The sequence below is a fragment of the Trachemys scripta genome, chromosome 24, assembly GCF_013100865.1.
Source record: "Trachemys scripta elegans isolate TJP31775 chromosome 24, CAS_Tse_1.0, whole genome shotgun sequence".
NCBI classification, from domain to species: Eukaryota; Metazoa; Chordata; order Testudines; family Emydidae; genus Trachemys; species Trachemys scripta.
In genome coordinates this window covers 12837158-12858123 of record NC_048321.1, presented here as the reverse complement: position 1 = coordinate 12858123, position 20966 = coordinate 12837158, and the positions used below count along the sequence as shown (strand labels likewise).

General features: G+C 50.5%; 2 protein-coding genes across 2 annotated transcripts; both read right to left on the bottom strand.

The window, feature by feature from the left end:
• Positions 1–2241: 2241 nt before the first annotated feature.
• Positions 2242–17517, bottom strand: LOC117869808 (probable G-protein coupled receptor 33). The gene is made up of 3 exons (XM_034756917.1): positions 17440–17517; positions 13146–13305; positions 2242–5801 (listed from the first exon to the last, which is right to left on the bottom strand). Exon 3 carries the CDS (start codon positions 5793–5795, stop codon positions 4746–4748), a length of 1050 nt encoding a protein of 349 aa, XP_034612808.1. The 5' UTR covers positions 5796–5801; positions 13146–13305; positions 17440–17517; the 3' UTR covers positions 2242–4745.
• LOC117869809 (probable G-protein coupled receptor 33) lies at positions 14605–18808 on the bottom strand. The gene is made up of 2 exons (XM_034756918.1): positions 18675–18808; positions 14605–17509 (listed from the first exon to the last, which is right to left on the bottom strand). The coding sequence occupies exon 2, from the start codon at positions 17501–17503 to the stop codon at positions 16466–16468; it is 1038 nt and encodes a 345-aa protein (XP_034612809.1). The 5' UTR covers positions 17504–17509; positions 18675–18808; the 3' UTR covers positions 14605–16465.
• Between the last annotated feature and the right edge of the window lie 2158 nt (positions 18809–20966).

The following is a 20966-nucleotide window of genomic DNA, read 5'->3' as shown; positions in this document are numbered from 1 at the left end:
AGAAAGTGGAAACCGTGATTTGAGTGTGGCAGTGTGCAGACAAAGACACGAACGGCTGCAAACAGCTCGGTTTCTCAGGTGGCAGGCTGGAAGAGGAAATTGAACAGGTTTCGATTTGATAATGCAGAGAAAAATATACAAGTCTTAAGGAATGAGTGGGGACGCTGTGCAGGGTGGAGAAGCGTTCAGGGCCGAAAGGCAGGAATTTTGCACTGGAAGTCAGCCAGATGGGGGAAAGTATAAATCAGTCCGACATCTGTCTATAACTGGCAGCGTGATCTTGTGAATGTTGAGACGTGTGGGACTCCCACATTAAGGACTGTGTGTGGAATGCTGTCAGGCCCGGCGTGCGCTAGGACAGTGACAGAGACAAATTGAAATCCTCGAATGAGCTGGGGGCTGTACAGCAGGGAGCTGAAACCACAGTAAGACAATCAAAGAGGCCGAGTGAGCCAGAAAACCACGTGCGTAGGTTGCTGTGTAAATCCGCCTTTCATAAGCACCCAGATCTGCGGTCACGGGCTGGAGGGTGTCCTGCTGCTAAAAAAAAGGCTGCCATCAAGAGCCGTGAAAACAAGAGAAGCCAGAGGCAAGGAAGGGTTGTTATAAAAGCCGTCGTAGCCGAATGGAACCATCCCGCGTGTGGGCACGAATGCCCAAGGTGTGGCAAATGCAATCACTTTGCCAGTGTGCAACTCCAGAAAGGAAAAGTCCCAGGGCAAATAGATGTTTTTCCTCATTGAAGCAGATGACCAGTCGCAAGATCTGTTCCTTGGTGTGGCTAATCCACGGGACCCCCTGCCACTGGACACAAGTGGCATTAACCCAGGGGACCCCCCCCACCACTGGACATGGGTAGCATTTACCTGTGGGGCTCTGTAACATGGTGCCTGCTACTGGAGTGTCCCCTTGTGGCCAGTGTTCACTCTGCAGCACCCTTCCTCACTGTTGGAACTCACTGCTATAGGACAGGATGGCAGATGCAGAGGGGAAAGGAGGATAGTGCAAGTGGGAGGAGCAGAGAAGGGGAAAATAGTCTACAGGGTCCAACACAGAACCACGCAGAGAAAACAATGTGGCTCTCATCTGAATGTTTGGGTGACTCAGGGAGGTGGGGAAAGGGACATGGGGCCTTTCCCCTCTAAGGGGCGCAGGATCCAGTTGAACTACAGCAAACACCGGTATACAATAGGAGGAGAACAGGGGGCTGAGAACCAGGTAGAGGAACCACTGGCTGGTCACTGTGCTCCTCATCTTCAGCTCCAGCACCTGAAGGTTCAGCCCCCCACGGCAGGATAATGGCAAAGAAGAAAACTCGCAGCAGTGAAATGATTTCCCCTCTCACCCACCTGGGAGTGGCCAGAGATGGCTCCTGCGCTGGTCGATAGCAGTGTCAGGGCAGGGGAGACCCTTGGTGTAGGAGAGAGGAACCAAAAGAGGTTGGAGAAAGGGGGACACATGTCTAACTTACCTACAGCCTCCACCCAGGGTTGGTGGCCTACATAGGCCTGGCTTCCTCAGATACCACAGTGGGTTCAGGTGGCAAATGGTTCAGCTCCCTGACAATGTCTGCCTGACCTCTGGATAGGATCAGATATTCCAAGGACTGACGGATAATGGAGGTCCCCTAGTCTTACCTGCGACAGAATGTCCCTAAATTAGTCCCTGGTTGACTGGAACAGACATGTTAAAAATACCATCCAGCCCTGCATCAAAAATTGTTGGTGATGGAGAAACCATCAAGGTGAGTCTTTTTTAGTCTTTATCATATTTTGGATGTGCTGGCCCCCAGCCTTGGCCCAGATTTTGTAACTTAGCTGGAGCTGGCATGTGAGATCTTGACAGTTACTGTGACCTGTGACCATAGGTGCCTAGGACAGCCCACACTGAAGATCCCAAGCTCAGGGCAGGCTGCAAAAAGAAGAGCAATTTATCCCCAAACTGGTGGCTAATACAGTAGTTAGAGTCACCAACCAGTTAGAAGCTGTGCTCCTGATCCCCCCACAAGGCTTATCAAGAAGCCAAGAAAAAAAAATCACACAGCTGCCTTTATTGCATTCCAATCTAGGCAAATAGCAAATAGGTCCAGTAAAGTGAAAAGTTACTTAAAACTCTATTCACTATTGTTGTGGAAAAAGTCACCCATGCATCATTTTGATCAGAGACTCAAGGCTGAAGCCTGTTTATTGCAATACATACCAACGCGTTGGGGGAAGCAGTTAGAAAACCACTCCCCTGAATTGAGCATACAGAGTTACTTTTATAGTCAAAAACCGCAAACATATTACATGTTACACGTCATTTATGAGAATAAGGGAGTTAGGGTCTTTCCGCCCTTCTCGGCAATTCTTAGGCAATTTCTCGGAATAGGGTGCTAATTGAGTAGAGGGGTTCCTGGTGGTTTTCCGATACTGGCATTATCTTGCCTTATTTGGGGTGTCTATTGTGCAAATGTTCCAGTCAGGGTGCTGTTTCGGGAAGGGAGTTTGTGCACTCGGAGAAGGGGGGTTAAGGGCAGCTAAATAACGAGATGTGATTCGTTAGTTTAATTAGATACGGTCTTGCTTCACACAAGCTGTTATTATATTTCGCCAGCCTTATGAGGGGTTATTACTATATTTCATTGCCATAAATACACACAAGCTATTATTGCTGCTGGACGTCTTCTTTCTCTCCCTCCGGCCCCCTCCCTCCTCTGGTCATACCCTTGACCGATGCTGGCAGGGAACATGACACTTAGTCTGGTTCAGGCTTGCGGCCTGTAATACGGGTTGAGGCCTGTGTTTTGGTCTCTGTAAGGAAGGCCGGCCTGGTCTCTTTTCCCACACTATACAAAATGTTCTTCTGATCCCCAAAAGGCCAGCCACATTTCCAGAACTATACTGGTTTGGATTTTACCCAAAATACCATGTTGCCAGGAAATCCTTTAGCATCTAAAACCAAAGGTTTTACTGTAAAAAAAAAGAAAAGAACAAGCAGAGATTTGTTAAATGGTCTAAGCAATCAGATACACACAGAGACTTCAAAGTCTATATATCAGGTTTGCAGCAGCATTGGCGAGTTTGCTGGCTGGTAAAGTCCCTCTGGAACACATCCACAGCTTGGATTGGTCATTCAGTACTTTGTTCAGAGCTGCAGTTTGTAGAGAAGTTACTCCAGAGGTCGGAAGCAGGATTGAAGACAAAATGGAGAAGATGCAGCTGCATTCTGATATCCTGTGTACATCCTCTGTCCCAAATACAAGTTCCCAGCATATGAGTATGGAAAAGCTCTTGGAGTCCCCCCTCCAGAGGCATGCCCCTACAAGTCCTGCTGACTCAGAGGCGTACCCATGGCTTCTCTCAATGGGTTTACTGTACAGCCGATTGCCCTTGATGGGCCATCGAACAGACTAGGCAGTGCTAATACCAATCTGTCTGGGTGTGTCAAAAGTTGGAGATATCAATATACCAAACATATTTATAACTCACAATACATATATGACACATACATATAAACAAGCTTACCATATTTAGCAAATCATACCTTATCCACTGACACCTGACATGGCATATCTGGTATGATTCATGCAATTTTGTAATATTGGTATCCATAATATTATGAATGGTCATCCACATTCCATACAGCATCACAGTTACTAGCTTGAACGTTATCTCTTCACCTCCCTGAATGTTCACGGGCAGGTGGTTTCTCTGGAGCCGCTCTTCATTCTCCTGGCTTCTTTTCCTTACTGGCCACTCTTAAACTAAGGCAGAGACTCTCCACACTAAATATCCCAGTGAGCGGGTCACGCAGTGTTTGTAAATTATCTCAGAGCCACCCCAGAAAACTTACAGAATCTGTGTAGTTCAAGGAATGCCTGGGAATTATTATTATTATTTTTTGGTAGTGCTGGGAAACCCAATCCTGGCCCAGGACCTGCTGTGCTAGGCACCATACAAACACAGAGCGAAAACACAGTCCCTGTCCCGGAGAGCTCACAGTCTAAGGAGATGCAATGGATAGAAACATGCTAGCACACAGCAGACATGGGTTTGTTCCCGATTGTGCCACAGGACTTAGCAAAGTTTCCACTGGGTGACCTTGGCCAAGCTACTTTCCCACTTTGTGTTTCAGTTTACCCATTTGCAAAAACTGGAAGACTGCTACTGATCTGCTTGCTAAAGTTCTTAGAGATCTACTCATGACAAGCACTAGAGAAGAGCAAGATATCACTATAGTAATACAGAGACTCTTCTATAATATACTACACCTAATGGATTTTAAACCATTTGGTAATCTAGAACCCCATTGAGACTTTTAGCAAACAATCTTGAACCTGTTGGATTCTATGTGGTTTGAAAACACTCTAGAATCCAGTGATGTCCTAGATCCAGTCGGGAATCTAGAACCCGTAGACTTTCACTTTGAACACATTAATAGGCTTACAATAAATGAGATTCCAGAGCCAGCTAGTGATGCAGAATCCAAGAGAGTCAATTAGGTGCAAACACATTGAGACATCTAAAACAAACAAGATTCTGTAGCTGGCTACTATCTGGTGCCATTGATGATGCATTGAGTTTGAAAAAATGGAGTGACCTAGAATGCATGCAATTCTGGAGAAAGCAGGGAATCTAGAATCCAGGGATATTGCAGGGTTTATGAACAGTTAGATACCTGGAGCCCATTAGGATTGAGAACCATCAGGAATCTAGGGACAAAAGGGATGCCAAGTTTTCAACTCTCCCTAAGTCTGGCCATCTTCAGGTCATCTCCTGTTTTGTGTTCTCGACTTCTGACCCTTGTCTTCCACTAGACTCGGGGACACCGCTGCCGAGATCGTCAACAAAAGCCGCTTTGACTAGAGTGACAAGAGATGTCCTGAAGACCTGCCAGAATTTCTCCCCCATAAAGAGGTAGAGGATGGGGCTAAAGCAGGTGTTGAAACTGCATGAGAAGGTGTAAATGACCAAGAGAGGGCCTGTCACTAACTCTGTCTCCTCCTTCTTGTAGAGCTTCAAGCCATAGTAGAGGTGGTAGGGCAGCCAGCCAAGGAAGAAGGAAACCACCGCGGTCACCATGACTTTGAAGGGCTTCCCAGCCCATGCCAGCTTCTTCTCCTTCATCTTCAGCCCAACGCGGACATAGCATCCCATGATGGTGCAGAAAGGCAGCAGGAAGCCCAGCAGGAACTCGACCATGAAGAAAGCCTGGTGGACCCGTCTGCTCAGCTCCTCCGTCTCAGCTCCATTCCAGTCTCTGGAGAGCGTGTAATTATTGATGCAGATGATCTTGCCCCCGTCCATCTCGCGGATCTCCCGGAAAGCCAGGTAGGGAGTGCTGAGAACAAAGGAGGTCAGCCACACACCCACAACCAGCTTCCGAGCCCGGGGCATGGTGCGGTGATTCCGGGACCAGATGGGATGGTGAGTGAGGGTGTAGCGGTCCAGGCTGATGAGGGTGATAAGGAAGGCAGAGGTGAACATACCCACGGAGATGAAGGTGTAGAGGAGCTTGCACATGGATTTGCCGAAGACCCAGTGTAAATCCATGAGGAGGTAGACAATGAAGAAGGGGATCATCAGGGTGAAGAGGAAGTAGCAGAAGACTAGGGAGAGGAACCAGAGGGTGGTCACCGTCTTCCTCATCTTCAGTCCCAGCACCCACAGGTACAACCCGTTCCCCAGCACACCCACCAGGAAGGTGGGAAAGAACAACACTGCAGAGGCCAGGTGAGCGGGGCTCACAGCTGCTGAGGTAGGGCTGGAATTCACCCTAGTGGTTGGTGGGAGAGTCGTGCTCCCTTGGTCCATGGTGCCCTGGGGAGAGACAGAAGAGGGGTTAGAAGGGACAACAGTGGAGGGGAAAGGGTAGAATGGAAGAGGTGGAATGAAGCAACAAGAGAGGGGGTTAGGAATGCACTATTGGAGAGAACCTAGCTGGGCACCCTCTGGTCCTCCAGAATATCCAGGCTGGGTATTCTCAGCAACTGGGCTATAGCTGGTGGAACTTAGTTCTACAAGGTAGAACTATGGGCAGCAGAGGAGGAAAAGAGGGACAGCAGATGTGGGAGGAGTGGGGAAGGGAACAGTTTTGTAGGTCAAATACACAGCAGTAATCAGGATGTTGGGCTGGCTCGGGGGGGGGAGGAATGGGGCACAGGGCCTTTCCCCCTAGCACATGCCTGCTCTAATCTGTCTCCAGGGCAGGGACTGGCTGGCTCAGGGAGGTGGGGATCGGTGTTGTTGACTCCAATCATGCAGGAGTTGGTGATGGTGGAAGTCACTGCTACAAACTGGAAAAAGCCACCCTACCCCAAACCTGTCTTCTGAGCTCATCTGCCTGTCATAGGAATTGCTGCTACACCCTAACTTGTGAGAATGGGCAGGGTCCTTCTCACCCTCATTATAACACAGGAAGCCTCTATCCACTGACCTACTTCTCTGCCCCACAGCCGTGTTGCCAGCCCTGCACAATGTGTTCTAACCTAATTGACTCTCTTGGATTCTGCATTACTAGCTGGATTTGAAATCTCATTTCTTGTAATCCTCTCAATGTGTTCAAAGTCTATGAGTTCTAGATTCCCAACTGGGTCTTTGACCTCTGGGTTCTTACCTCTGCCTGGGACTGCGCCTCCCATGGCCTTGTTAGATTAGCATTTGTTCTGCTCTGCAGAATGGCCTAATGGTTAGCAGAAGGGGGGTGGCAGCCAGAACTCCTGGGTTCAATCCTTGGCTCTTGGAATGGGGTGCAGGGATGGTGTAGTAGTAATTTTCTTCTATAGTATAGAAGAATCCCTCTGCCCATCGTCTCAACTAACCTGGGCAGTGCAGGACCCAGCACAGAGAGAGACGTGGATGGTGCGTATTTGCTCAGGAAAGCGCCCGTGAGTCTGTCCCCAGCACCCCTGAGCCCTCCCCTGTGTGTTGAGTTCACTCTCCTTAACTCTGTGTCTTCTACATGCTGCACCCCCACCGGCTCTCTGAGATCCACAAGCTGCAAACCATGAATGGAAATGATCATCGGACACTGTCTTAGCAGCAAAATCACCTACGCAACAGCCATTTCTTTAAAACTAGCCCCCCACTCCCCTCTCAGAGCCTGGCATAGAACCCAGGATTCCTAGCTCCCCCCCACCTCTCTAACGCACTAGATGCTTGTCCAGCAGCTCATCTATTGAGCCGTGCCCCCATGAAGAGGAAGGGCCTGTATTTTGCACAAGTTCTTTCCTGACAGGGGCTGCACCACCACCCAGAGATAACCCAGCACTGTTAGCTCACAACAAATGCTGGGTCAGAAATGATGCAACTCCCAGCTGAGGAGTGGGGGGCGGGTCTAGTGGTTTGGAGTTTGGGGAAAGGGGTCACTGGGAGCTAGGATTCCTGGGGTCTGTCCTCAGCTCTGGGAGGGGGGTGGGGTCTAGGGGTTAGAGCAGGTCAATAGCAATGAGGGGTCCAGTGTTATCTACATGTTGTGGGTACTTCCCTGGGTGAGAAAACTCATGTGAAATGTTGCCCCTTCCTGTTCTAGATAAAATCTCAGTCACACCCAGCCCTCCCCAGAGTGTTCGTTACTGTATCTATTCGGTTCTGGGAAGTGGGCTCTGAAGGACCCCCCCCCAGCCTAAGGGGAGGAGCTACATGACTGGAAACCAAATGATTTTGGGGGACAACTAATGAAATAACAGGGACAGGAGTGCGGTCAAAGGGTCAAAAGAAGGGAGCTTGATGGGGACACCAAGCAGAGAACCCAGGACAGCGCCCACTTCTCCTCGAAGGCATCAAGGGAGCCAGCAGAAGCCCCCCAGATGAACTCTGCCTGGATACGTGAATTGATAGAGGATCAGAAACAGGCCCCACAGTCACAGGAGACCCCATCGGCCAACCTCCTCTCCCTGCTTTTATAGATGGCCGTTTTAGCCAGGGCCAGGAGGAGGTTGACCAGGAGGTCCCGTGACTTTGTGGGGCCACAGATAGGGAGTGCATAGAGAAGGAGGTGAGGGGAAAAGTGCGGCCAGAAATGTAACAGAATATTCGTGAGGAGCCGGAATAGGGGCTGCAACCTGGTGCACTCCAAGTAAACATGCGCAAGAGTCTCCCTCATGCCACAGAAGGGCCAGGTGTCCGGGACAGGGGTAAACCGTGCCAAATACGTGCCCATGCTCACGGCCCATGAAGGAGCCACCAGCTGATATCCCCGGCGGGCCTCAGGACCAGGGTGGAGTATAGGCTGGCCCACCGGGGTGTTCATTACTGTAACGGGGTGGCTCCCCACTCCAGCCCTGACAGGGTTAAAACCAGCCCTGGGAGAGGGCTGAAGGGCTGGGAGAACATCACAGGCTGAGTGGGAAGTAGGCTCAGCTGGCCCTTAAAGGCTTGAGCCAGGAGCTCACACAGGGAGTCTCTCTCTGTGTTCAGAGAGAGAAGGGCCTGGCTGTAGAGAGCTGAACCAAGTGCCTAGAGTGGAGCAGGGCTGGGGAAAGGCCAAGGGATCCGGGGAGCTCCGGCCTAGGAAAGCCCCAGGCTGCAGGCCTAGGGTGAGGCACACTTGGGTTGCAGGAGGCAGTCCATGGATAGGGAAGGCAGAGGCAGCAGGTCCAGAGCTAGGGGTGAGGGATGAGTGGCTGGTCTGTGATGAGTGGCTGATACATTGCAGTCTGCCCCAGTGAACGGGGGCTAAGTGGTGACTGGCAGTAGCTAAGACTGAGGTGAGGTGGGGATAGGGGGTGGGGGTTCCCCTGGGAGGGGAGACCCTGAGATTGGGGTTACTGCCAGAGGGGCAGCACCCCAGAGAAGGGGCACCAGGGTCCTGGGAGGGACATGGGGCCAGCGGTAAGGCAGATCACTGGCCTGCAGAGGGTGCTCTGACAGTTGGAGAGCTAATTCCTGAGATGACCAGCAGGAGGTGCCGCAGGGGCGAGTCCAGCATTGTTCCAGTTTCACGGGCCCCATCCTCAGAGCTCCCCGACAGGAACCCAATGCTACTGGGAAAACAGCCCCCAACAGCATGAGACACGAGACCAAGATGGAATTCTGAGGAGAATGGGGTCTAATGGTTAGATTGGGAGGGGGCTGGGAGCCAGGATTCCTGGGTACTATCCCTGGCCATGGGAGGGAAGTAAGTCTAATGGTTAGAGCAGGGTACTGAGAACTAGGACTCCTGGGTTCTGTCCCTGTCTCGGGGAGAAGAGTGGGCTCCCATGGTCAAGGTAGGGTTGCAAGCCAGGACTCGTGCGTTCTATCCTGAATTCTGTGTGGAGAGTGGGGTCCAGTGAGATAGATCGGGGGGTATGGGTGTTGGGAGCCAGGATTCCTGGTTTTCCCTGTATCGGGCTGGGGGACTTGCCAGGTTGTGCATGGAGGAGAATGAAATGCAGGGGTTGTCAGTGCTAGAGCTCCACACTTCTGTCTCTCTCTCCCTCTTCTCCAATCCCCTTTGTGTTCTTCCCGCACCTCCTTAGGGTCTCATGACCCCTCCGCATTCCCAACCAGCCAGAACCCTTATGGCCCCTTTGCCTTCCCTGCTGGCCTGGCCCCTCCACCTCTCCAGCCAGCCCGGCCCTGCTGCTTTCTGAGCCGGCGTAGCCCCTCACGGCCCTGCCGCTTTCTGAGCTGGCCCGGCCCCTCATGGCACCTCTGCCTTTCCAGCCAGCCCAGCCCCTCACCCCTAGCTTTTCTCTAGTGCTTTTCCTCAGTAGATCTCAATGTATTTTACCAAGGAGGTCAGTAGCAGTGTCCTGGTTATTACAAATGGGGAAACTGAGGCACAGAGTATGGCAGTAACTTGGCCAAGGTCACCCAGATAGCCAGTGACAGAGTCAGGAATAGTACCAAGGTCTCCTGAGACCTAGTTCCTGGTCTCTATCTACCCTGCCTCCCTAGACAGTGAGCTCTCTTGTGCAGGGACTCACTTTCTACTCTGTGTTTGTACAGCACCTTGCACGGCAGGGCCAGGGACCACGACTGGGGCTCCCAGAACTACCTGAAATAAAATCCAATAATCAATCCCGGGTGTTACTTGAACTACATAGATTCAAGGTTTGTGTGGAGGCTCTGAAATACTTTACAACCACTGTGTGACCCACTCACTGGGATATTTAGTGTGTGCAGGTTTTGGCTTATGAGGAAAACAAGCTGGCAGAATAAAGCGCGGCTTTTGCTCACATAAATGTGTTAGTCTCCGAGGTGCCACAAGGACTCCTCATTGTTTTTCCTAATACAGACTAACACGGCTACCACTGTGAAACCTGTCTCACTACTAGGTCAGGTGGTCTTGGCACCTGATACTAAACATTACCTGGGACTTCTTGTAACTTTCCACTGGAAGGGAAGGGGGGGGTCAAGTTTGGGAAACAAAGGATTCCTGCCTTCTGTAAATCTTAAGGGTGGGGAGGAAGGCAAATCTGACTCCTCCTCTCCACGGCCTGCCTCCTCAAAAAAAAAGAGTGTGACAGCCACGTGAAGGGAAGGGGGGGGGCGGGGGGGGAGGGTAGTCCACACTGAGACAGGGGTTCAGTCTGAAAAGAAATATAACTGGAACTCTGAAGCACGGAAACTTTGCAACCGGCCTAAAATAACGTTTAGGATAAGAAATTACATGTTGTAACATGTTTCTTAAGTATATTGAGCTTAGCTTGTGTACTTTGTTTTATTTGCTCAGTAATCTGCTTTGTTCTGTCTGTTATCTCTTATATTCACTTAAAATTCACCTTGGGTAGTTAATAAACTTATTTCTTGCTTAGAATATAACCCTGGGTGTACAATTCATAATTGAAATGTGTGTTGGGGGGAAGAGGCTGCCATACCTTTGTCCACATTGAGGGAGGAGGCAGATTTCATAATATACCTTTGGGTCTGAACTGCAAGGGAGATGGACTCCTGAGTGTTGGGGAAGTCCCTTAAGATGAACCTTCCCCAAACTGATCTCAGTGTCTGTTTTGTTCTGCAGTTTGGTGTGGCCCTGCCTGTGTGTGCTGGAGAAAGCTTAATAGCTTGGCTCAGCAAGACAGATAAAAAGGGTGCCCAGGTTGGCATAACAGGCAGGCTCAGTGATATCTCAGCATATCTGGTGGCATCCTAAGGGGGGCAGCCAGTCACACTGTGGATCTAGGGAAGGTCTCAGCTCTGGAAGGAGGGTTACTTGGAGATTTATGGCACAAGTCTCTTACGCAAAGGGCCAAGGGCTGGAGATCTAAGTTTGCCAAAATGTCTGGTCATGCTTGGAGTTTCAAGGTTTTGGGTGTCCCTGTGAGTGGTCTGATGTGCAGAAACTGTCGAGCACCCTCCTTGTGGAAAATCAGGTCTCTTTAAGGGTGCTTAGTAGGTAAACATTACAAAAACTAGAAGCACAAAAAAATGCCAAATTTCTTGGGGAAACTAAGCCTAAAAGTCAATAGGGCAATGGAGTGAACAGGCCAGATCCTCAGCTGGTGTAAATCCATGTGTGTCTGACTTCATTTCAGAACTCTTGAGTAATTCTACTGCCTCTGGGGGGAGGGGGGAGTGAGGTCTGCTGGGTTAGAGCAGGGGATGCTGGGAATCAGGACTCCTGGGGTCTATCCCTGGCTCTGGCAGGGAAGTGGGGTCCAGTGGTTAGGGTAGGTGGAGAACAAAACAAGGATTCCTGCATTCTCTACTTTTTGCCAGTGCATCAAATTGTGAACTGAATCCTGTGAAAGGCTGCCTCCTCTTGGTCTAGCTAACCTCCCCACCCCCCAGTAATGCCCAGCCCCGCTGAGACACCTCACAAACAGCAGATTGGATGTGCTAAGATGGATGAGACAACATCAGACTCCTCATCTATAGGTGCAAAGACTAAGCACAGTGCCTGTGGTCTCCCCACCCCACCCTTGTCAGCACAAAGCGCAGCCCCTGTGTTTCTCATTGAAGATTTCCTGTGCTAGCTACAGCCTGCAGAGGTGTGAACTGCCGGTAAGCCAAAGTACAAACACTTTAGTAGTGGAACAACTTTTGAAATATTTCTGTACCAGTCCCTGCCCTCATTTAATAGCCGAGTTCAGGGGCTGTCCATGCTCTGCATTTCATGAAGGTCCGAGCCTTCAGTTTTTCCCTGGCTCTGCACCAAGAACATCCTCACAATCTGAAAATGAGAAACCAGCTCAAATTTGGGGGAGAGTGGTGGAATCCTGGGAGCTCCTTGACCCAACGCTCCCAAATTTGCCACAGAAACCCCACCCCAGCCTCCGTTGCAGAGTGCAGTTTTTCAACGCAGTTGCCCTACACACAGGGGTGTCCGTGCAATTTGGATATTATGAGAAGCTCACATGCCGGGAACTGCATTTCATGAACTCCCCAACCAAACGGTCACCCTTTTCCCCAGCAGACTCCAGCACAGCACATGAGACCTTTCCCCACTAGGAGGCTCTGGCTCTGATCTGGTTTCAGGGCCTGGGACTAGCTGGTTCAGGGAGGTGGAGAGCAGTGGTGTTGACTCCTATCATGCAGGAGCTGGGGCCAGTGGAACTTTCTGCTACAAGGTGGGGAAAAAAAGCCATCCCTCCCCCACCCTGTCTCTTGTACTCATCTGCCTGTCACAGGAACTGCTGCAACACTCTGACTCGAGAGAGCGTGCAGGGTCCTTCTCACCCTCATTGTAACACAGGAAGGCCTCAATCCACCACGCTGCTCCTCTGCCCCTCAGCCATGCTGCAGCTCTGAACCAGGGACCTCTGTGCTATTGTCTCTGTCTGGGACTGCCTCCCCCACGGCCTTGTTAACATGGTGTCCTCTGTGCCCTGCAGGCTGGCCTTATGGTTACGGCAGGGGAGACTGTGAGAGAGGACTCCTGGTATCTATTCCTGGCTCTGGCAGGTGAGACAGGTCTAGTGGGTCATAGCTGCAGTGGCTGGGAAGCAGGATTCCTGGGCTGTGGGAGGGTTGGGGGTTCCTGTGGCTTAGAGCTTGGTAATGGGGAACACCTCATCTGATTAACATGAAACAAAAGAGGAAAATTCACCCATGTGACAGACCCCACCTACTACTTCTGTCTATTGAGACCCCATGTTAACCCCATTAATACCCAGGGCCAGGGAGTCCCACTGGTTTGCCTTCATAATAGCAAATGTCTGTGGCATCTAGGTAGGATTAACAAAGAAATTCCCCTTCAGACCCAAGGAGGGGCCTCTGCCCTTTGTCTCGACTCACCTGGGCAGCACAGGACCCAGCGCAGAGAGAGACTCGGATGGTGTGTGTTTCCGCAGCAGCAAAGTGTGTGAGTCTGTACTGTCCTGTGTGTTGAGGTCACTCCCCTTAACTCTGTGTCTTCTACACGCTCCGCCTCCACCTGATCTCTGAGATGGAGAAGCTGCAAACCATGAATGGAAATGATCATTCAGACACTGTCTTAGCAAAGAAACCACCTAAGAAACAGCCATTGCTTTAAAATAAGCTCCCACTCCCCTGCCAGAGCCCGGGATAGAACTCAGGAGCTCTGGTTCCCAGCCCCCCACTTTCTCTAACCCACTAGACCCCACTCCCCTCCTGCATCTGGGGTTAGAACTGAGATGTCTTCTGTCACCCCTCCCCTGCTCTGACCACTACCTCGAGGCCTCAACAGGGAGCAAAAGCCCTTCAGTCCCAGGCCTGCAGCAGGGGTCCGGGTGCTGGAGCTTCCCCCAACCAATCCGGCGCTTCTGTCGGGGAGTGGTGTCGGGAGCAGTGTCAGGACGCGAGGATTTTCCCTACCTTGCCAACCCAGCGCTTCTGCCAGGGCTCTGGGATTTCTGCTGGCGTGGGGCGTCCATTTCTCCAGGGGCCCCCAATTGGCCAGAGCCCCTAGGCATGGACCCCATTGGTCCATTGGATAATCCACTACTTCCCAGACAAGCTCCTGAGACCGGTCAGGTGCAGAGGGCCAGGGATGCACAGAAATGTGGGGTCCAGCAGTACCACCTCGGAAAATATCAACTCCACCTGCCACGCATTGGAGGGATGGTGTGTCCAAAGGGACTAGAGCTTCAACGGGGCTTTGAAAGAGGCACATGCCCCAGAGATGTGTCCATGGCAGCTGGCATGAGTGTGGCTGGGCTGTTGCCCCGGAGTTGGATGTGAGTGTGCAAAGAGGAAAGGGCTGTTGGATTCAGGGGGGTGCTTGCAACCAGGTGTTGCAGACCTGAGCTCAGAACTGCCCTAGAACCGTTAGAAATACCATGCAGCCCTGTGTTCAAAATTGTTGGTGATGGAGAAACTGGTTTGGTCTTTTTTAGTCTTTATCATCTTTTGGATCTGCCGGCCCCCAGCCTTGCCCAAGGTTTTGTAACTTGGCTGGAGCTTGCAAGTGAGATCTTCACAGTTACTGTGACCTGTGACCAGAGGTGCCTAGGGCAGCCCACACTGAAAATGCCAAGGTCAGGGCAGGCTGCATTAAGGAGAGCAGTTTATCCCAAAACTGGGGGTTAATACAGTAGTTAGATTCACCAACCAGTCAGAAGCTGTGCTCCTGATCCCCCACACTGGTTTTCAAGAAGCCAAGAAAAAAGATAGAAATCACACAGCCCCCTTTATTGCATTCCAATCTAGGCTCCCAATCAGCAAATAGGTCCAGTAAAGTGAGAAGTTACTTAAAACTCTATTCATTATACAAAATGCTCTTCAGATCCCCAAACGCCCAGCCTCATTACCAGATCAATATTGGTTTGGATTTTTCCCAAAAATACCACACTGTCAACTAATCCTTTAGCATCTAAAATCAAAGTTTTTACTATACACACAGAGACTTCAAAGTCCATTTATCACTGGTGAGTTTGCTGGCTTGTAAAGTCCCTCTGGAACACACCCAAAGCTTGGATGGGTCATTCAGGCCTTTGTTCAGACCTGCAGTTTGTACAGAAGTTTCTCCAGAGGTCAAAACCAGGATTGAAGACAAAATGGAGAAGATGCAGCTGCCGTCTTATATCCTGTATATATCCTCTGTCCCAAACACAAGTTCCCAGCATTTGGGTATGGAGAAGGTCTTGGAGTTCCCTGTCCCCAGGCATGTCCCTATAAGTCCTGCTGACTCAGAGGCATAGCCCCTGGCTTCTCTCAACGGGTTTACTGTACAGCCGATTGCCCTTGATGGGCCATCGAACAGACTAGGCAGTGCTAATGCCAATCTATCTGGGGGTGTCACACAGATACACAGCACAAATTGGAGATATCAATATACCACACATTTTTCTAACTCAAATACAAACATGACACATACATATAACCAAGCTTACCATATTTAGCAAATCATACCTTTTTCTACTGATACCTTACATGGCATACCTGGTATGATTCATGCAACTTCGCAATATTGGTATCCATAATATTATGAATGGTCACCTACATTCTATACAGCACCACAGTTACTAGCTCGCACGTTGCCTCTTCACCACCCTGAATTTTCATAGGCAGGTGGTTTCTCTGGAGCTGCTCTTCATTCTGCTGGCTTGTTTTCCTTACCGGCTGCTGTTAAACTAAGCCAGAAACTCCCCACACAAAATATCCTAGTGAGCGAATCACACAGTGTTTGTAAATTATGTCAGAGATGTCCCACAAAATGTACAGAATTTATGTAGTTCAAGGAATGCCTGGGAATGAGAATTTATTATTAGTTTTTATTTCGGTAGTACTGGGAACCCCCATCCTGGCCCAAGATCCCGCTGTGCTAGGCTCTGTACAAACACAGAGCAAAAAGACAGTCCCTGTCCCAGAGAGCTCACAATCTAAGGAAATTCATGGATAGAGACCTGGGCTGGGAGACAGCTGACATGGGTTTGTTCCCGGTTTTGCCACTGGACTTAGCAAAGTTTCCACTGGGTGACCTTGGCCAAGCTACTTCCCCAATCTGTACCTCAGTTTCTCCATTTCTAAAAACTGAAAGACTGCTAATGATCTCCTTGCTAAAGTTCTTTGAGATCTACTGATTACAAATACTGGAAAAGAGCTAGATATCACTATTGTACTACACAGACTCTTCTATAATATACTATGCCTAATGGATTTTAAACCATTTGGAAATCTAGAACCACGATGAAACTTTCAGCAAACAATCTGGAACCTGTTGGATTCTATGTGGTTTGAAAACACTCTAGAATCCAGTGATGTCCTAGATCCAGATGGGAATCTAGAACCCATAGACTTTGAGTTTGAACACATTGAGAGACTTACAGTAAATGAGATTCCAGAGCCAGCTAGTGACGCAGAATCCAAGAGAGTCAATTGGGTTAGAACACATTGAGAGATCTAAAACAAACAAAATTCTGGAGCTTGCTACTAATCTGCTGCCATTGATGATCCACTGAGTTTGAAAAAATTGAGTGACCTAGAATGCATTGAATTCTAGAGAGAGCAGGGAATCTAAAATCCAGGGACACTACAGGGTTTATGAATAGTAAGATACCTGAAACCCATTTGGATTTAGAACCATCAGGAATCTAGAACAAATGGGATGGCAAGATTTCAACTCTCCCTAAGTCTGTGCACCTTCAGGCCATCAACTATTTTGTGTTCTCGACTTCTGTCCCATGTCTTCCACTAGACTCGGAGGCACTGCTGCCAAGATCGTCGACAAAAGCCGCTTTCACCAGAGTGAGAAGAGATGTTCTGAAGACCTGCCAGAACTTCTCCCCCACAAAGAGGTAGAGGATGGGGGTGAAGCAGGCATTGAAGCAGGATGTGAAGGTGTAAATGACCAAGAGGGCACCCATCACTGACTCTGGCACCTCCTTATTGGAGAGCTTCAAGCCATGGTAGAGGTGGTAGGGCAGCCAGCCAAGGAAGAAGGAAACCACCGTGGTCACAATGACTTTGAAGGGCTTCCCAGCCCATGCCAGCTTCTTCTCCTTCATCTTCATCACAACGCAGATATAACATCCCGTGATGGTGCAGAAGGGCAGCAGAAAGCCCAGCAGGAACCGGACTGTGAAAATGGCCAGGTGGACCCGTCTGCCCATGTCCTTCATCTTGGCTCCATTCCAGTCTCTGGAAAGAGCGTAATTATTCTTGCAGGTGATCCTGTCCCCGTCCTCCACCCGGGTCTCCCGGAAAGCCAGGTAGGGAGTGCTGAGAACGAAGGAAGCCAGCCAAATGCCCACAACCAGCTTCCTAGCCCGGGACATGGTGCGGTGATTCCGGGACCAGATGGGATGGTGAGTGAGAGTGTAGCGGTCCAGGCTGATGAGGGTGAGATGGAAGACAATGGAGAACATGCCCACGGAGATGCAGGTGTTGAGGATCTTGCACATGGCCATGCCAAAGACCCAGTGTAAACCCATGAGGAGGGAGATGATGAAGAAGGGGATCAGCAGGGTGAGGAGGAGGTAAGAGGAGACCAGGGACAGGAACCAGAGAGTGGTCACCGTCCTCCTCATCTTCAGTCCCAGCACCCACAGGTACAACCCATTCCCCACCACACCCACCAGGAAGGTGGGGAAGAGCAACACTGCAGAGGCCAGGTAAGTGGCATTCAAACCTGCTGGGTTTTGGCTGGAATTCACCCCAGTGGTTGGTGGGAGAGTCGTGTTGCCTTGGTCCATGATGCCCTGGGGAGAGACAGAAGAGGGGTTGGAAGGGATGACAGTGGAGGGGAAAGGGGAGAGTGGAAGAGGAGGAATCAAGAAATAACAGAGGGGGTTAGGAACACACTATTGGACAGGACTTAGGTGGGCACCCTCTTGTCTTCCAGAAAATCCAGACTGGGTATTTTCAGCAACTGGGCTATAGCCGGTGGAACTCACTGCTACAAGGTAGAACTATGGGCAGCAGAGGAGGAAAAGAGGGATAGCAGATGTGGGAGCAGTGGGGAAGGGGACAGTCTGGTAGGTCCATACACAGCTATGCCAGGAATACCACATCACTACTATCTGGATGATGGACTGAGTCAGAAGGGTGGGGAATGGGACATTGGGCCTTTCCCCCTGGCAGACGCCAGCTCCAATCTGTCTCCAGGGCAGGGACTGGCTAGCTCAGGGAGATGGGAATTGGTGCTGTTGACTCCTAGCATGCAAGAGCTGGTGATGGTGGAAGTCACTGCTACAAGCTGGAAAAAGCCACCCCACCCCAAATCGGTCTTCTGTGCTCATCTGCCTGTCCTAGGAATTGCTGCTACACCCTGATGTGTGAGATTGGGCAGGGTCCTTCTCACCTCAATGTAACACAGGAAGCCTCAATCTACTGACCTCCTTCTCTGCCCCACAGCCGTGCTGCCAGCCCTGCACCAGGGACCTCTGGGTTATTGCCGCTGCCTGGGACTACACCCCACATGGCCTTTTTAGATTGGCGTTCTCTCTGCTCTAAAGAATGGCCTAATGGTGAGAGAAGGGGTGTGAGATCCAGGACTCCTGGGTTCTAGCCTCAATTCTTGGAGAGATGTCCACGGATGGGGGTCAGAACTCCTGGGTAGATGTGGGGTCCGGTGTTTTAGAGCTTCGAAAGTGGGTAACACCTCATCTGATTAAATGTGAAAAAGAGAAAAATTCACCCATGTCAGAGATCTCACCTCCTACTTCTCTCTATTGAATGCTCCAGGTTAACCCCAGTGCTACCCAGTGGCAGGGAGTTCCACTGGTAACTGCACTGATACCCAGTGGCAGGGAGTCCAACTGCTTTGCCTTGTCAATGGCAAAATTCTGTGGCTTCTAGGTAGCCTTAGAAAGGAAATTCCCCTTCAGACCCAAAGAGGGGCCTCTGCCCATCGTCTTGACTCACCTGGGCAGCACAGGACCCAGCACTGAGAGAGACTTGGATGGCGTGTGTTTGCTCAGCAAAGCATCTGTGAGTCTGTCCCAAGCACCCCTGAGCCCTCCCCTGTGTGTTGAGTTCACTCCCCTTAACTATGTGTCTTCTACATGCTCCACCCCCATCTCCTCTCTGAGATCCACAAGCTGCAAACCGTGAATGGAAATGATCATTCGGACACTGTCTTAGCAGAGAAACCACCTAAGCAACAACCATTGCTTTAAAACTGGCCCCCACTTCCTCCCAGAGCCTGGCATAGAACCCAGGAGTCCTGCCTCACAGCCCCCACTCCCCTGCTCTAATGCACTAGATGCTTGGCCAGCAGCTCATCTATTGAACCGTGCCCCCATGAAGAGAAAGGGCCCATATTTTGCACAAGTTCTTTCCTGACAGGGGCTGCACCACGACCCAGAGATAACCCAGCACTGTTAGCTCACAAGAAACGCTGAGTCACAAATGATGCAACTGTGTTGTCTATGTGTTGTGGATACATCCCTTCCTGTTCTAGATAAAATCTCAGTCACACCCAGCCCTCCCCAGAGTGTTCGTTAATAGGCCCCATTCTCGGAGCTGGGACCCTGAGACCCCCAATGGGAACCCAACGCTACTGGGAAAACATCCCCCAATAGTATGATACAGGAGACCAAGGTTGAATTCTGAGGAGAGTGGGGTCTAGTGGTTAGAATGGGCTGTGTGGGAAAGGGGCTGGGAGCCAGGATTCCTGTGTACTATCCCTGGCTAGGGGAGGGGAGTGGGATCTAGTGGTTAGAGCGGGGTACTGGGAGCCAGGACTCCTGGGTTCAGTCCCTGCCTCGGGGAGAGGAGTGGTCTCCCATGGTCAAGGCGCGGCTGGAAGCCAGGACTCCTGGGTTCTATCCCAAGTTCTGTGTGGAGAATGGGGTCTAGTGAGTTGGAGCGGGGAGAGTGGGGTGGGAGTCAGGACTCCGGGGTTCTATCCATGGATCCGGGAAGGGATGAGGTCCAGTGAGATAGATCAGGGGGCATGGGTGTTGGTAGCCAGGAATACTGCTTCTTCCTGCAACGGGTGGGGGGACTTGCCCTTTTGTGCATGGAGGAGAATGAAATGCAGGGGTTGTCCATGCTAGAGCTCCACACTCCAGCTTCCCAACCGACCTAACATCTCATGGCCCCTCCACCTTCCCAGCCAGCCCAGCCCCTAATGGCACCTCCGCCTTCCCGGCCAGCCCAGCCCCTAATGGCAACTGCGCCTTCCCAGCAGGCCCGGCTCCTCATGGCCGCCCCAACTTTCCAGCCAGCCCAAAAACTCACCCCAGCTCTTCTCTAGTGCTTTTCCTCAGTAGATCTGAACATATTTTACCAAAGAGGTTAGTAGCAGTCTCCTGGTTATCACAAATGGGGAAACTGAGGCACATAGTGTGGAAGTGACTTGGCCAAGGTCACCCAGATGGCCAGTGGCAGAGTCAGGAATAGTACCAAGGTCTCCTGAGAGGCAATCTTGGTCTCTATCTACCCTGCCTCCCTAGAAGGTGAGCTCGCTTGTGCAGGGACTCACTTTCAACTCTGTGTTTGTACAGCGCCTTGCACAGCAGGGCCCTGGGTCAGGTCTTGGGCTCCCAGAACTACCGGAAATAAAATATAATAAGTAATAATCAATCCTGGGTGTTACTTGAACTACAGGTTTGTCGCATCGTAGGTGCATTTAACATGCGCGATTTCAGCTTTACGCGGTCGGCAAAACCAAAAGAGAAAAATAACAAGTTAAATACTGTTTCTGTAGTGCGGGCGATTCCGCCCGCCATTACAGTCAATGTCATTTTGACTATACACGATTTTTGCTTCAGGCGCTGACTGCGGAACGTAACCCCAGCGTAAGATGAGACAGACCTGTACATAGATTCAAGGTTTGTGGGGCGGCTCTGAAATACTTTACAACAACCATGTGACCTGCTCACTGGAATATTTAATGTGTGCAAGTTCTGGCTTAGTTTAAGAATAGCCAATAAGGAAAACAAGCCAGCAGAACAAAGTGTGGCTCCAGGGAAACCACCTGCAGCCATTCAATCAAGGTGGAAATGACCTATTCACAACAGTTGACAAGAAGGTGTGAGTATCAACAGTGGGGAAATTACTTTTTGTAGTGACCATCCACTCCCAGTCTTTATTCAGGCCTAATCTGATGTTGTCCAGTTTGCAAATTAATTCCAGTTTTGCAGTTTCTCGTTGAAGTCTGGTTTTGAAGGGTTTTTTGTTGAAGAATGGCCACTTTTAGGTCTGTTATTG